Here is a 16,745-nt window from a genome sequence, read left to right on the forward strand (position 1 = left end):
GGTTGAAAATAACTGGTTTAGAAGCTCCCAAAACCACAACTATATTAGTAAGAGTCACTCTTTGGCTAAATATGCTGCTAAATATAAAGTGCTAAATATGCTGCAAATAAATGCTGCTGTACCAACAAACAGAAGCGTTTATTAGTTTACTGCAGCCTAATAGGGCCACATATGTAGATGGAGATGCTTTATTGTGGAGCTAATTAGGCAACTCCACAGTAAACGTTTCATGTAGACACACCCCAAGTGCCCATGTTGAGTCCAGAAGGTAATTTTCTATCAGTCATCAGCTCTGATTCACATTGGGTTATACACTCCCTGAAGGTTGAACCTGGTTAATATGTTGGCAGATTTTAGTCAATCAAGTAGCTCTAGGATAGGAGGTAATGGGTACTGATTGTGGATGGTGACCTGGTTCGGGGCCCAATAGTCTACAGAGGCAAAGGCCTTTCTTCATGGAAGGGGCTCCAGCAGATGAGGTCTCATGAATCCTCAGGCCAAGTTTTTCTGCAGGTACTCCTGGAGAGCAGAAATTTCTGGCTCTGACAAGGTATAAATAAATGTGCCCTCACCAGGATCTTCACCACAGCCTGTAGGTTGATGGGGCAGTTGTAATCCCAGTGTGTGTAGTAGACCTCTGCATTCTTTTTCTTGAATACTTCACCATGATTCTGGTATTTATCAGGGAATGTGGGTATGGTTTCAGGAGGCTGAGCCCCATTATGGGGGCTGACCTATGGGGGGGTCAGGTTTGCTGTGGATTTCTGTTATTGGGTAGATAAAGAGAATTTGTGATGACCCCAAGTGAGCTCCCTTATGGGGACTGGGCTGGCTTGTTTACCTTGCTTTTTCTTCTGGGGCAGTAGGTGGTTATGTCCTGGGGCTCCCATCATAGGGACACAGGTCATATTGGTGGCATCACTCCTATTCATTTGGAGGAAGGCAATAGTATTTTCCACCCCAGTTATATAAATAGGTTTGAGAGTAGGAGCAGTTGGAAGAGTAACTGGAGAGGGTAGGAAATATCTTCTTTCCTCCCTCTGTTCCTGGAGATGATGGTCAATTTGGACTGCCATGTCCATAAAGCGTCAAACCCTGGGGGGTGGTTCCACCTTTACCAGTTCATCTTTTACCTCTTTCATCAGCCCCCATTAGAACTGGCAAAGCTGGGCCACTTCAGTCCAGTGGGTGTCTGCTGTGCAGCAGTGGAAAAGGGACACTTAAGCAGAAGCAGTACCCCGCACCTGCTGAAGTTTCCTTAATGATACTTCTGCAGTTCGGGCACCATGGGAGTCATCAAACAATATGAAGAATTCTTGAAGGAATGCCTCCTAGTCCTGCAGGATAGGGCTGTCATGCTGTACTAGTAGGGAGGTCCAATTCAGGGCCTCCCCAGTCAGAAGACTTATGATGAGGCTTTCTTTTGCCTGATCCATGGACTAAGATTCATGGACTAAGGAACAAAATGCATCATTGTATAAGAAATCCCCTGAAGTTCCACTGGTCCCTTTTTGGGTACTAGGACAGAGACATGGGACTCCATTGGATAGATCTGGAGTGCATTCTCTTCCCACAGCCATTGTTCCTTCTCCAACCAGTACTGGGCATTCTCCTGCTGCTACACCACTTGGGACTGAAGCCTGCAACTGCCAACTTAGGCTTCAAGTACTTGTCATGTGAGGGAAAACTTGTTCAACCAGTTTTACCTGACATGTGGGTCTCTCAAAGTTATGGTGTCCAAGATGGAGTGACCAGCAAAACAGCATGGGATCAGTTTGAGCCCTGCTGTTCATGCACTTCCTATTTTTACTCAGGAGCTTAGATCTTGGAAATGGAGGATCAGATGACCCCAAGTAGTCCCTCCAGTGATAGGGAGTACATGGAGGGGCGGGGGGCAGCTTTGCCAAGTCTGGGTGGTCTGATGTAGGCCAGGATGAGGAGCCATGCTGGCTTAGGTTTGAGACTTGACAGGCACCCAGAAAATGAGAAAAGCACCGTTAATGACCATCTGTGAAAAGTTTTGAGTGACTTGACTTGACTGCCACCACATAGGAACTCTGGCTACAAACAGATATAACATTTATACAGGGACAAATGCCCTAGAGGCATGGACAGAATTCAATTCCCCAAGGCAGCATTAGTGAGATCTCTTTTTTTTCTGCCTACAGCCATTGACTTATTTTTTGCATCCTTCCAATGCTGCAATAAATAAAGCAATAGTACAGGTAAATGGTTTCTTCACTACACATGACCCTGATTCATTCACACAGGAAGTCCATCTTATGGGATTATGTAATTCAAAACTGTGTGGTAATGCCTTAGTCCAAAGCAGGGGTCATGCATGGTTGCAAAAAATAGCCTCAGTTTAGGCATTCCTAAATTGTTGGTCTTGATTCTGATATTTAAGAATGTGCTTTAAACACTTTCTGCATATAGTTTTTCTAGCCCTTATTAAAGAGAACTAAACCAAAAGAAAACAAAAAAACCAAAAGGCAAACTTCCCCTCCCCCATCCCTTCCTCAACACCCCCCACTCCCAACTCCTGTTTTTGTCTCTGGCCAGCCATTTCTGCACTACTGTCCTCTCAGTCTCATTTACCTCTCCTAATCCCAGAAGTCTAACTAGCAATTTCAGTCCCCTGGGCAGAGATGCTGTTGAGTGTCAGGGGACATGGGAGTGACAAGTGTCAGAGGAAGGGTACTGAGTGCCCAAGAATAGGGGCATGTGCTGTTGTGGGATGGCACCCCTTCCCCCCCCCCCCCCAAGTGGGCACCCAGGACTGGTGCTCTACTCATTCTACCAGCCTTGTTATCCTACCTTTTAATCTAGTCCCCATTTCTGAGGTTTTTCAAACAAAACCCACTGATTTCAATATTAAAACAAATTTAAGGCTAAGTTAAAGTGGCTAAGCATAACAACCTCTCGTAAAGGCTCCCTGGGCTTCTCATTCTAATCACAGCAAATCCTAGTTTTATCACTTCAGTATTACCCCCACTGAGCCCCTGCCCATTGTTCAATCATAGTCTCATCTCTCCCATAATCTCTTTGTCCCTCCTTTAGACTGCCTGTGCCCAACAGGGAGTCCCATTGAAATAACAAGGGGAAAAAAAGACTTCCTGCTCTCAAATCAGGGTCTGGGAACTAGAACTAACAGAATCTGCACCAGCACAGAGCTGCAGTTGCAAGAGAAATCCTGCCAAGGCCTAGGCATCAATGCCAACCTTGTTTGCTATTGGATACAGAAGTTAGTAAACCTTAACCATAGTACCATGATGGGCCTCATAGGCTCAGGCAGACCATGACTGACTGACTTCAGCAATAATAGGAGGTGCTACCAGACCCACCTGTAATCCTAGATTTAGAGCCTTGTTACAGGGTAATTTTGAGTGGCTCTTGGAGCTCTTAACACCTGGATTGTCCACACATTGATACCTGAAACTAGTTTTAAGCACTTGGGAGGTGGCTCAAAATTGCTCTAGGACAGGATTATCTCTGATCTGTGCTACCCAGCTCATGTTACACTAAGGTGCAGCCGTTCTAGAAGCCCTGTCCTTCCTAGCACGCCATATTCCCACTCACTGCCATCCTTCTCCCCCAACCCTTACTTGTACCTACCTGAACTGTCTGTTTTGGGGGAGCCTATCCAGCTGCTGCTGCTGCTGCTCTCTGGGCTGGGCAGCAGGTAGGCAATGCCTCCCCCCCTGCAAGTTTACTTTTACTTCCCTGCTCCCCTGGGACAGACAGTGCAGGCAATCACACAAGTAAGTGCAGGGAGTCAGGGAGGCAAGGGGAACCCTGAGGGGCATGGAGGGAGGGAGGGAAGGAAGGAGCCCCAGGGGTGGGGAGGACAGGAGAGAGCCCCAAGGGACAGGGGAGGAAGCCCCAGGGGTGGAGCGGGGGGAGCTGGGGGAGTCACAGGGGGCAGGGGGGAAGCCTGGAATGGGAGGGCAGGGGCAATTCTTACCTTTCAGATCTCTAGGCCCTTGCTGGCCTGAATGTGTGACTGCTCTAAACTCGAGTTAACACTAGCATTGTTGAACATTTAAGCAGCTCAGTGTAACATGTAACAAGCCCCTTAGTGCTGTAATCTCAGCCTACATCCCACAGTTGCATCAGGTTGTCTTGAATTCAGATTTGACATGTTATGGATTTTTCACTGTATTTGCACCCGTGCAAATCTAGAAGCAAATCCAATCATAACTATTGGCAACATCATATTTATGAGGCACTGTAACTGTGACTCTGTACAAAACTGAAAAAAAATGCTATGTATATACAGTGATCTTATAACATTATTTCATTTACTTCATTTCTTAAAAGTCATGCTTTTTGTGGTAGACAGGCATCAAAATAGGAAGAGACCTCTTTTTTTAACCTTAAAGAAAATGTTGATTTAATGGATTCATTTAATAAATTCATGTTTCAGATAAGGAAGTTTCCCAATCTATCTGGCTAAAAATGTCACATTTCTAGCCAGAAGAAACTACCTGGTAAAATTCTACGCCCTTAGAAAGAAGGATTTTAAAAGCAGTTTTGACACAGGGTTAGCTAAACTATCATAAACACAACTCTGATATATTATTCCCTTATGGTATCAGACAGTGTTGAAGTTGCCCTGTAATTTGGCACACAACATTTCTATACTAATGTAACGTGACAATGTTATTATGTCCGCTATTTTCCATGCCATAATAGTGGTATTTGTTTCCACAAATATGACATTACACTCACTAATGTGGTTATACTTATGGACTGTGGTATTGAAAGCAGATATAAACTTATAGAAGGCAGATCATTTGATATAGATTTTTTATTTTTTGTCGTTGTTATTGCCAGAATCATTTTCAACCCAGCTCTTATGAAAAAAGCTGAGTACCCTGGGAGGACAGCTTTCACTCCACAACCTGCTGTTAGTAATACTTAGGATGTTCATGATGTTTTTTCCCAGAGGAGCCAAGATGCAGCCATCCATTTGTAAGAATAGTCATTAACTGTCCTTTTTGCACAGTCTTCTATATAATCCTATTTTGCAGGAACATTTTCTAGTGGTTTGCTTTGTACTTAACAATATAACACTTCCATCATAACACATCTAGAGAATATTGTTGCCCTCCATCTCCAAGTGTGATATCTTGGGAAAAGAAAAAGTGATAACCTCCATGTCATTTTAAGTCAAAATGCCTGTTCATTGATCCTCTTTCAGTAAATAGGAAACAACACTTTCTAGCATGTCCCTACCCATGCCATCATGTATACTAATAGTCTGCAAACATTGTATATCTTCTACAACGGGCACCCGTAAATTCCCATTTGACATATATTTTCTTTCTGATTCTAGTGGTGTTTTTGAATATAGTCTCAATCTTGACAGCTGATCCAAGCTGACATGGATCACTCTTTCCATGGATAATTTCTTTGTTCTCCCTGAGAGTGCATTCCCTGGATGCAATCATGAGATTTTTTCCCTCCTTTCCAACAAAGGCATATGGAACACACTTTTCTTGGGGAAAGAGGAATCTGTGTTTCAGATTCTTCATTTTGAGTTGATCCCCCAACTTGTGTTAATAAAACCATTTTATTAAAAATTCCACTGACTTCACAAAAGTAAGGGTATCATTTTTGGGCAAGGAAATTAAGGCAATCTTATTTGGTATGCCAGCATAGATAATACAAGTCTATTTTTCTCTATTCCTGCACCATTTCCTTTGAACTCTCTTCTGTGGAAAGTAAGGGAAAGAATAATACAAATTACTACAAGAGATATACAGTAAAGACTGGGGACAGCATGCATGTCAAATATCTGTGAAGAGAGGTCACAGTAGTTGACACACTGAAAATATCAACTTAAACACAGTAATGTCATTTGTGTGAATTTCAAAAATAAGATCATTAAGACTTGGTAGCAAAAAAGGCAAATACCCAGGTTATTCTAGTTCTTTGAACTTCCAATAAATAGATGTGATTTTGTATGCTACTCTTATCAAATCACCAGTATTTTTCCAATTGTTTTGCATTTGTATTACTGGGGGGGAGGAGGGGGAGGGGTCATTTTAAAACTATCCTAACACATCGTTTTTATTACTTTATTCTGTGCACACACACTTGACAAATAAAAACTTGTGTTTTACTTCAGCTCATAAATATAGAGTACACATGTCCAAATTTACAGATAAACAAGTTTAGAAACTGTCTTATGTAGCAAGGATGAGCTAGAACATCAGCTACTGTAATTCCGTGTAGCCATCCTAATATAGACCAGTTGAGAATCACTCACATACATTATTAAAGTGCATTTTATTTTCCAGAAACAAAATAGTATTACTACTATAAATGACTGTAAACCAAATCCTCCCTTCCTTCCTTTCTTGAACGAAATTTCTGTTGACATCAATGGCATTTAGTGATACATTACAGAACTTTACTCAATGTTTTGAGACATGTAAACATCATTTCAACCTTGTACTAGCCTTTTAATCATCATTCTTTCCATCATGCCTTTCCCAAACAACAGCACTGAAAAGCCTATGAACATATGGATAGTATCCAGATTAGCACAAAAAACAACTGTGATTAGTACCATAACAAACCCCATCCCATTAGATCTGCAATGTCAACCTTAGAAATAATTTAAATCTCTGAGGACTTAACAGAAGGCGCTGTGCTGAATGCATTGCATTTCAAATCCTGGTTTGAAACAGAAAGTATATCTCCAAAATAGCTTTTTTTCACATTTGTGATGAAAATTTATTAAAAACTGGCAGTCTGGACAAAAATATCCTTTTGGTAGTCATGCTAAAGATATGCATATCCTTCATCAGAAAGGGTGCACTCAGAGTTACCTGATTGTATACAGCACATTCTGCAATGTGACAGGAACAAAAATGCAATGGAGTCTTTGCAGAGAAGTAGTGACCCTGTTAATAGAAATGTATTAATACATTCTACTAAATTGGTTAATAGTGCAATATGTGGCACCCACACACTCCATGTGCAGAAAAAAGTGACTGATTAAATGGATCCATAAACAAGATTTTTTTCCTCTGCAACAGATATACCATTACAAAATTTTTCATATTAACTGATTAATTCAGGAAAGCATGTGTATGTTCAGAATTCACAATAGACTAGAAGGCACTCGCATATAAAATGAAAGGCAGAAAGAGGATTTCATTCTATGTGTCAGATAGGACAGTTAGTGGATTGAGATATTTTTTATACCGTTAAATAAAGAAAGACATAATAATCAGATAAGAAAAGCCAAACTACTATCAGTAGAATTTGAACTTTCACCAAAAATGATGAAACTCCTTTCAAAACTGCTTCACATTTTCAGCCAAGACTAGAACTGTGGAGAAGCAGGATGATATGGGCTATTGTAACAGCTTTTCTAACTTGATTGAAATGAGAAACAATGGGAGTTTCATGAGAACCCATTGCCATATGTTTCCTATATATTTTAATTTCTAATCTTGATTAACATTTTTGAACCACATCATTTGAGGAAAACAAGAAGTCTTTTTAGATCACCATACTTACTAAGCTGGTTTAGATGTTGTCCAAGTCATGAACCTTGTTGCAGACCAGAAAGCCAAAATAATACACATGGTAGCCAAAACTGTTTGATTAGATTGCCATAACATTCATGCTCTCATTAAGATATGTGTACGGATAGCCATGAAATTCAAGATGCTGAGTCTAACTGAAATATACTTCTTATAAAGAAGCAGAGTTCACAATATCTGGACATCTCAAAAGGGATGCAGTTTTATGTATTGTAAGAAATTTTGACAGTATCACAGGCCTTAATCATACCTTCACTGTTTCCATTTTACCTCAGTCTAACTCCACTTAGGTCAATGGAACAAGACTGGCATAAAACCAGTGAAATTGGTGAATCAGGTCTCATATTATTAACATATTTCAGCTTGTCCTTGAGGAACAAATGCTTGGAACATGATATGTGATTTTATTCAGTTGAAATTTAAAAGAACTAAAATACTATGAGTGCTTTTTATTTGACAGAGCTTAGTGTGTCACCTAAAGAAACTGACAAAGAGAGATAATGAGCCTTGTCAATTCTTTCACAGTAATTACAGCCCTCATGATATAATGTTAAAAAATTATAATATCACTTAAGATAATAAAATGTAAAAGGTTTTTTACATCAGAGGGAAAAAAACCTATTTGAAACATTTATGCAAGAGGAGGTTCATTTGAAGTAGGTAACCATCAATGCATTAGATATGCAATCAAATGTAATAAACCCAAATTATTTCACAATGTTAGATATAGTATCATTGTCCACAGTATATACTGTAATGCTTCTATCGTCCTTTCTACAGGCATCACAGATGTTTCAGGGCTTACGATTTCAATTAAATAGCTAATATTAAAATAATATAAAGTTTTAGGCACTTGCTTCAAATACTGTCATAAAGCTTTAAGGCTTTCAGAGAGATATTCTCTAATATACTTACGGTCATTGCATAATGGTCCACTAAAGGAGGTCATACTACAGTCACAGCTAAATCCATCCCACTGCTGTAGGCACACTCCTTGGTTTGCACATGAATCCTCTTGGCAGGTTGTGCTGGGGCCTGGTAAAAACATATAGAAAAAGGACTTGCACTTTGTTTTTCAAAGCTGTATGTTTCTCTTTGGATCACACAGCATCTCAAACAAATGAGCAAACCGATAATCAAGTAGAATTTGTTTAAACTTTCTGGTTTATGTGGAGGCATGTAATATTACGTTGTCTTTCAGTTTGCTTCTAAGATTGACACAACTCAATGCAGCAATATAAAAAGCACAAACAGAAGGAAGTACTTAATTTTAGTCACTTGGAATCTTCGTGTAGCAAATTACTGTTAATTTCATCTCACACCTCGTATTTTTTTTCCAGAAAACCTTATTTTTGTTTTTCCTGCAAAATCTGTTCCAGCCATGGAAAATAAGAAACAAAGCTTAAGGAAACTAAAACCAAGATCAGAACATTTAAAACAAGCAATGAAATGAAGATAAGTTACAAAGTACCATCAATCCCAGAAATTACTGTAAAAAAAGTTGTGTAAAAAAAAAAAAAGGAAGTTTGGGGTTTTTTGGCAGGAATGTTGGCAAGTATTAATTCACATGCTTTAGGGATCCCATGCAGGTTCTCCTTTAAGGGAAAGAAAAATAAAAAAAAAACAGAGTACTAATAACCTGGCATGCTCAGATGTGACATGCACATGAAAAACAAAGCTATTCTATTTCTAGAAAATCAGAGCTAGAGCTACAGAAAAATAAAAATAATAAAAAAAAAACCTTTAAAAATGTGTAGTCAAAGCACTAAAGCAATCACTGTACAAACAGAATCAAGACTGAAAGCCTTTATGCAAACGATGCTGTTAAATGAAGGTTCGTGTATCACATTATTTTAGGAAGAAAAAAATAGCAAAATTCTGAAATGAAGCAACACTCCTTAGTTCCTAAATGTAAAGAGCATGTAGTGTGGAAATCCAACTGTGCATTGTGGGTTTCAGTCTTGTTTAATACACACAGGGCTATCTACCTTGCAAATCAGCTTTCATCAATGCAACTTTGCCAGCAAAATAAAAAAAAGCAAAATATATTACATGTTAGTAAGCAATATTGAAATGGCAGCAAACACAGAAGAAAATCATTCAAAGTGCATGCTGCTGTTAAAGAGAGAAAGAAATGCCATATAACACAAACAAATTAATGCTAATAGCCATAAATCTCCAGGCAAGCCAAAATGAGAAAGCGGTAATTTGCCAGTATTTTTCTACAAATATAATGGTTAATTGAGCTGATGACATGTAATGAAGGAAAATTAAAAGTTTTTTTTTTTCCCCCTTTGGATAGATATGAATGCATTAGCACTGTGAATGCATGGCTGCATCCTGACTAGCTATTTGTCATGTTCAGATACAGTGAATTCAACAGTCATTAATATATTATCCCTTCCCATCTTCCTCTTCTCTAGACCTTTCTCTTTGACTGGAAGAATTAAGATTGAAATACAGATCATGAACTTTATATATTACCATGGATTTACACATGCAGACATGCCACTGACAAACATTAATCAAGGGCAGAATAGGGTTCTAAAATTATAAACCTTGTTTTCACTTATTTTGGAGATGGACATACTCTCTTGATTTAAATTAAAGCCCATTGAAAGATCCTAGTGTGGAATTATTTTTCTTTCTAAAAGATTGATATGTGCATATACATTTAGACATATGCTCAAATATCTTGTTGAATTCAGACCCAAAAGTTCATTTTAGGATTAAAATTAGAAATAGAGTATACGTACAATTACAGCTCCAGCCAAAATCATTTATTATCTCCAGTATGTTTGGCTTGTATGCAAAACTGCCCAAAACTACTGGATTAAATTTAAATCTTAGACAAACAGCAAAATAGTGGTTGAGCTGTTTTCAGAAAAAAGGACAGCCACTTCACTTTTCTAGCAGTTTTGTGTCCAAAAAGTTCATTTTAAACATTTGGGCATTACATCATTCTTTCTAGAACTAGGTATTATGATGACAGGATTCCATAACTGACAAGACACACACTTTTTTTTTCCCCCACCAGATTCTGCTTCTCAGAAACTTTACAAAAATGAAGTGAAAATATCTGTAGGTGTTTAAATGCTATATATTCATGCATTTATTTACACTTTAGTTATGCAACGTTAGATCTCCTCATCTACTTGAAAGTAGAACAAAAGTCACAAGGACTTGAAGTACAAAAAACACAATGACACAATGGCAAATAAAAAAAACGATGAATGCTAAAATGCATGGATAAGGAAGGAAATACCTTTTGCGGCTCATTAAACAATTGCCTGAATGAATCCTTGCTATTGCTTTTATTATTCTGAGTATTCTTGTACATTATGTAGAACTGTTCTCAATTTGTATTTGTTAAGACATGCAGATTGGCTACAATTTTCATAACTGTTTTCAAGTGAAAATAGCATACTTGTTGCAAAAATAAAAGGAACCTGTTTAAATGATGCTAACAAATGTTGCAAGACACATGATCATGGATTCATTTTTTCTGCAGACTTTACAGAGATATTTTTATTTACCTAAAAAACAAGAGGCTATTATATACTCCTTCAAGCACTAGTCTTGCAGTTTCAGTACAATACAAATAGCATTACTGTGTTTAGTTTTCATGCAAGACTTGATATATTGATTAGATTTATTTCATTTTAACTTTCAGTGTAAATTCATTTTATATTGGTAAGACATATTTGGATTCATTTTTGGTTGTAGAAATGTATCTTAAAATTTTCATTCTACTTAGTGGCACGTCACAATGTCTTATGACAAGGGTACCAAACTCACTCTGACCCCTGGACTAGATCTAGATTGATTTGCTCCTTATGGGACAATTCAAGATAAGGGGGTGGTGGGGCAAGCAGCAGTGGTAATGGGAAAAGTGATGCTAATGTCCATGGGGATTAACCCAGCTGTCATTTGCCCTTCACTGCTGAGATACAGTGCCAACCCCAAGATCCTCCATTCCTCGGATTTTGGTGGTGGCCCCACCGCACTTGCCATCTCCCCCAACTTCTAACTGTCATGACCCAATGATTGTGCGCGCGGTTTGGCACTGCAGAATTATTTCCCGCCACATGGAGCTTTCTTTGCACGGTGCAATTCTCAGCTGCAGAGAGAAAGCCCCGGTGGCAAAGGAGTTCCCGCCACCTGTATGTAAATTTGTTTCCCACTATTGGCTGTTTCTAAATTATTCCCACGTGGCGGCTAGCGATTGGCTTGCTAGTTGTATAAGAGGTTTGAGCAGTTTCCGCCCAAGTGATAGAGGACTCCACAACCATCTCGTGGGGACGCTGAGCACGCAGCAGAGTAATAGAAACTCTGTGTGTGTCTCAGAGGAGTTCGGCGGCCTGATCAACCACCAGCCTTTTCCCGTCTCGTTCGTTAAATTCTTAAGACGTATCTACAGTTTTGCGCGCTCGTCAAGGGTATCCAGAGCTCTGTTGTGTTTGTTTTTGCGGAGCCTAGCAAACTCCGTGTGTGTGTCTTCGGTGGAGCCTAGCAAACTCCACTTGTGTTTGTCTGAAACTGCAACTCAAGAAAGTTTTTCCTGCCTGCACCGCGACCACCTACGGTGTAAGTAAAACAATCTTTAATTAACCGCTATGAGTCTGTGCCTAATTCTAGTCCGTCGTGCAAAAGTACCCACCCTACCGTTGCGGGCTCCCGGCCACAGCCCGCCGCATGCCCCCGAAAGCCTCGGACCGCTCCCGGCCCGCACATGGCGACGAGGATGGGATCTGGGGAAGGCACGATGGAACTAGAATTAGTTAAGAACTGCCCTTGGCGCAGTGGAAAACGCCGAGTAGAAAACATCATGGAACTGGAGGTGCATATCGCTTACCACCAGGCGGGTGGAATGGGTGAAAGGTTTATCAGCGGACATCTTTCGCTGAAGGGAGAAGAGGGAGCTTCCGAAGACGGAGCCCCAAGCAAGAGGGAAGTGTATCTTCACCCTGCGGCATTCGGGTGTATAATGAATGATGAGCGGGTCCTGTTTAGGCCCCTCGAGACTGTGTCCCTCGCCAGGCACAGTAAACCCGACCCTCACCCAGGAGTGTGCCTGTTGCTCGCGATGTGCTCAGGAGAGTGAAGAACCGGTGCCGATCGACCGGTTCGCCCCATTTATGGTGGCGTCTAAATTGAGGGGTTGCGAGCGTCTATCCGAGCTCCGCGAAGATCTGGAGACAGAGGAACGTGCTGCAGATGAGAGGGTAGCCCCGAGGTACGACAAGGGGAAAATGTTGGTTGCAACTTTCCGTACTGTAACTGATCTAATGCAGCAAAATGCAAGTTTAAGAGCCCAGCTGCGTATGGCCGTTCAAACGGTCAAAGAGGCGGCTGCAAAAGAAAATCTTGAGACGCCACTGCAAGATGGCGCCGAGCAAGAGGGAGACCGCTTGGAAGAACTGGAAGAGAAGGGTGGAGCTTCGGAGGAACACGCGAGAGTTCGGCCGGTGACACAGCCCACCGACGCAGCGTCGCTTCCGGCGACCACGCCTTCTTGCCGACGGAAGGGAGAATCGAGCGGAGGAGTGCATCCGCCCCTCCTGCCTGAAACAATAACAGCATCGACTCCCGCAGTAGCAGTTCGTCCTATAACAACAACCAGCCGAGTCGCTACTGCCTATTACGCTCACACCAGAACTGAACTACAGGAGTTGTGTAGAGAATCAAGAATCCAACCTGAAGAAACTCTAGATGTATGGTTGGGATGTCTGGTCATGGAACTTGGGTCTGACCTGCTGAACTGGGAAGAAGCAAGCTTCTTGGTCAGACAAGCTTTGTGGAGTAGAGGACATATCACTGACATCGACATGGTGACATTTAACGTTCACTGGCCTATTCCACTTCCAGCGCTTGTTGCAGGACTAATCGGTCAAAAAGCCCACGCATGGCATGACGGACAGCCAGAACATACTGGCGCAGAGCAACTTATGCTAGCAATTATCGGAGTCTCATACTGTTCCTGGAATCCCAGAACATGTACACTGGGACTGACACCGCTCCAACAAATAAGACCATGGCCTCACTGTCTTCTACGAAACCCTGGAGCCGTTCCAGTAACCATCCATGGCATAGACAGCTGTCTTGAAGTTTATGGACGAAAGAACATCGTTGTCCTCTGCATTCTGTTTAACCCGATGGTTAACCAACCTGTGAGTAATCTTCTTCATCAGTTGTCACGACTGCATATCCTGATGGAGCCAAGAATATCCAGTGATCGGGAACATCGATACCCGACCGAGGCTCAAAGCGCAAGACATCGCGAATCTGATCTCCCACCGTTGCCACAGAGAACACCAGAGGAGCAATTCATGTTTGGATTTCTCCTACAGCGTTCTGGACTCAATAAGCAGCAACTTCGGATTTTAGGGGATGCAGGCCAATGGCAACTGGTGTATGAGTTAGGTTTTCATTATTTAGAAGAACTGGATGACGAATCCTCAATGCTTTCATCTTGTTGAGTGTACAAGAGAGGGTTGTCCAGAGTAGAGTCGTGTTCAAACACCTGTATTATATGTTTTGGGAGTGATAGTGAGTTTAATTGACCGCCTTGTCATGCGGTTCCATGTGAATTTTGTAATATTAGTGAAATAACTGCTTTAAGAGAATTCTTTTCACAGATCCGGAATTCAGAGTGCGTGGTGGAGAGAAGCCCCAAGAAGGACAACATCATCAAAGAAGTGAGGGCTTGACGCGCGACTTCGTCATGACGCCCACTGAAGCCCTAATAGTTCAATTCTTTATTATGAATATAATTATGTGTGTATGTATTTGTGCCAGCTATTATTTGATTCAATCGCTGGAGGACGAATTTATTACATTGTCTGATTTTGTGTTTACCCATTTAGTTCAACAACCCGTTGTAAGAGCTACTGGCGACCCAAGTGATGAGCATGTAGTATAATTCAGCTGTGCCTTCAGCAAGGGGGGATGTTATGACCCAATGACTGTGCGTGCGCTTCGGCACCGCAGAATTATTTCCCACCACATGGAGCTTTCTTTGCACGGTGCAATTCTCAGCTGCAGAGAGAAAACCCCGGTGCAATGGAGTTCCTGCCACCCGTATGTAAATTTGTTTCCCACTATTGGCTGTTTCTAAATTATTCCCACGTGGCGGCTAGCGATTGGCTTGCTAGTCGTATAAGAGGTTTGAGCAGTTTCCGCCCAAGTGATAGAGGACTCCACAACCATCTCGTGGGGACTCTGAGCACACGGCAGAGTAATAGAAACTCTGTGTGTGTCTCAGAGGAGTTCGGCGGCCTGATCAACCACCAACCTCTTCCCGTCTCGTTCGTTAAATTCTTAAGACGTATCTACGGTTTTGCGCGCTCGTCAAGGGTATCCAGAGCTCTGTCGTGTTTGTTTTTGCGGAGCCTAGCAAACTCCGTGCATGTGTCTTCAGTGGAGCCTAGCAAACTCCACTTGTGTTTGTCTGTAACTGCAACTCAAGAAAGTTTTTCCTGCCTGCACCGCGACCACCTACGGTGTAAGTAAAACAATCTTTAATTAACTGCTACGAGTCCGTGCCTAATTCTAGTCCGTTGTGGAAAAGTACCCACCCTACCGTTGCGGGCTCCCGGCCACAGTCCGCTGCGCGCCCCCGAAAGCCTCAGACCGCTCCCGGCCCGCACACTAACCCCAGATGATATGGCTTCATAGGCTGGATCCAGCCCCCTAAGCTGTCTTTCATACCCTTGTCTTAAAGTATATCGCAAAGGTAGCTTAGAATTCCCTTGTGTCACCACCGTACAGCATTGGAGGTAGTAAGAAAAATGTCTCTGTGTGAAGAACTAATTCCACTTCTAAATCTAAAGCAAAACTATCATTGATTTTACTAGATCCAGGTATGGGCTTTTCTGAATAACATGTTATAAAATGGTTCACTTTTTAAAGTATTCTGGGATAAATTTTGCATGTTATTCTGTCTTTATCTTTTCTAGTCATTGAATTTTGACAACAGAGTTGTTTGCACAAAGTTCAAGAATAACAATTGTGTGAACTTCAGACATTTTTCTTTAGCTGTTTTTCCTCAATTCTGTGATCCTTAAAGCCTTGCTCTGCTTACCCAATATGAATGCATGTGAAAAGTATTTACAACCACAACATTCTGTAAATGCTTATGTTTCACATTAAGCATATTTTCATGCTAGTAAGGTTAAGCATTCACAGGCTGCCTGCTACCTAGAGGTATGTAGAAAAAAAATTTAAAGCTGCCTTTATGTCTGAATCTCCGAATCTTTCTAAATCTCTCTGAATTGATTTGGAGGGTTCCGATTTGATTCAGAGAGATTAAAGGGTCCTCTGATTTGATTCAGATTCAGAGATTCAGCCACTGAATCAGGCCAAATATCTGCTGAATTGAATCAGGGACCAAAGCTTCATACAGCCCTACTGGACTCACCTTGGCACGGTGGTGGCAACGTTGGGAAAGTGGGTTCCTTCTCCCCATGCCTGGTACTGGCCTGGCAGAAAACACCCTGGGGGTGTACTCTGTCATCTGCCACAACACCCAGATTAAGCGAGTCTGCTGGAGCATAGAGATTACCGTGCTCCAGCAGACTCCAGCGTCTTGTGTATCAATGTCTCCATGATTAAAAATGGTGGCAGAGGCACTTTAACTAAAGCTCGTTGAATGAGCTTTACTCAAAGTGACCCTGCTGCCATTTTTAAGCATAGGGACACTGATACATGAGATGTTCCAAGTGCTTTAATTAGAGAGCGGCTCTTTAAACCACTCTAATTAAAGCACCCCTGTACTCCCGGAGCACATGTATAAATGCCCCAAGGTCGCCACCCTCCTGGGCTAAGCCAAACCCCTACACAACCTAGCTGGAGCAGGACAGGAACTTCCCTTGCCCCCAAAACAGCAGGCATACCAGCAGCAGCACATGTGGAAGGGGGTGAAGATGGGAAGTAAGGGCGGGAAGGGAGCATGCCTCTGAGTACAGAAAGGAAGGGATCAGGAAATTCTTACCTTCTTTGGATTTTAAAAAAGTCCCCAGCCACTGGTCCTGTGGCATCATCTCCCCTCCCTAGTGGGGAGAAGTGGGGTGGAAGCTGGGAGTGCAGCCACCCTGCAGTACAAGTCACTGCTCTCTCACTCCACTCTGTAAAATCCTGAATACACTTATGAGCTTGGATGGTGGACACCTAGTTCCCAGCACT

At 41.7% G+C, this 16,745-nt stretch overlaps 1 protein-coding gene across 17 annotated transcripts in view; it reads right to left on the reverse strand.

Moving 5' to 3' along the window:
- NRXN1 (neurexin 1) overlaps nt 1-16,745 on the reverse strand; it is a 1,201,358-nt gene that overhangs the window by 539,955 nt on the left and 644,658 nt on the right. For all 17 annotated transcript variants that reach the window (XM_019497420.2, XM_019497419.2, XM_019497417.2 and 14 more), the window contains one exon: nt 8,478-8,597. In XM_019497420.2, coding sequence (XP_019352965.1) covers nt 8,478-8,597 — 120 coding nt within the window. The remainder of the gene's footprint in view (nt 1-8,477; nt 8,598-16,745) is intronic.

Source organism: Alligator mississippiensis, chromosome 1 (assembly GCF_030867095.1).
Source record: "Alligator mississippiensis isolate rAllMis1 chromosome 1, rAllMis1, whole genome shotgun sequence".
NCBI lineage: Eukaryota > Metazoa > Chordata > Crocodylia > Alligatoridae > Alligator > Alligator mississippiensis.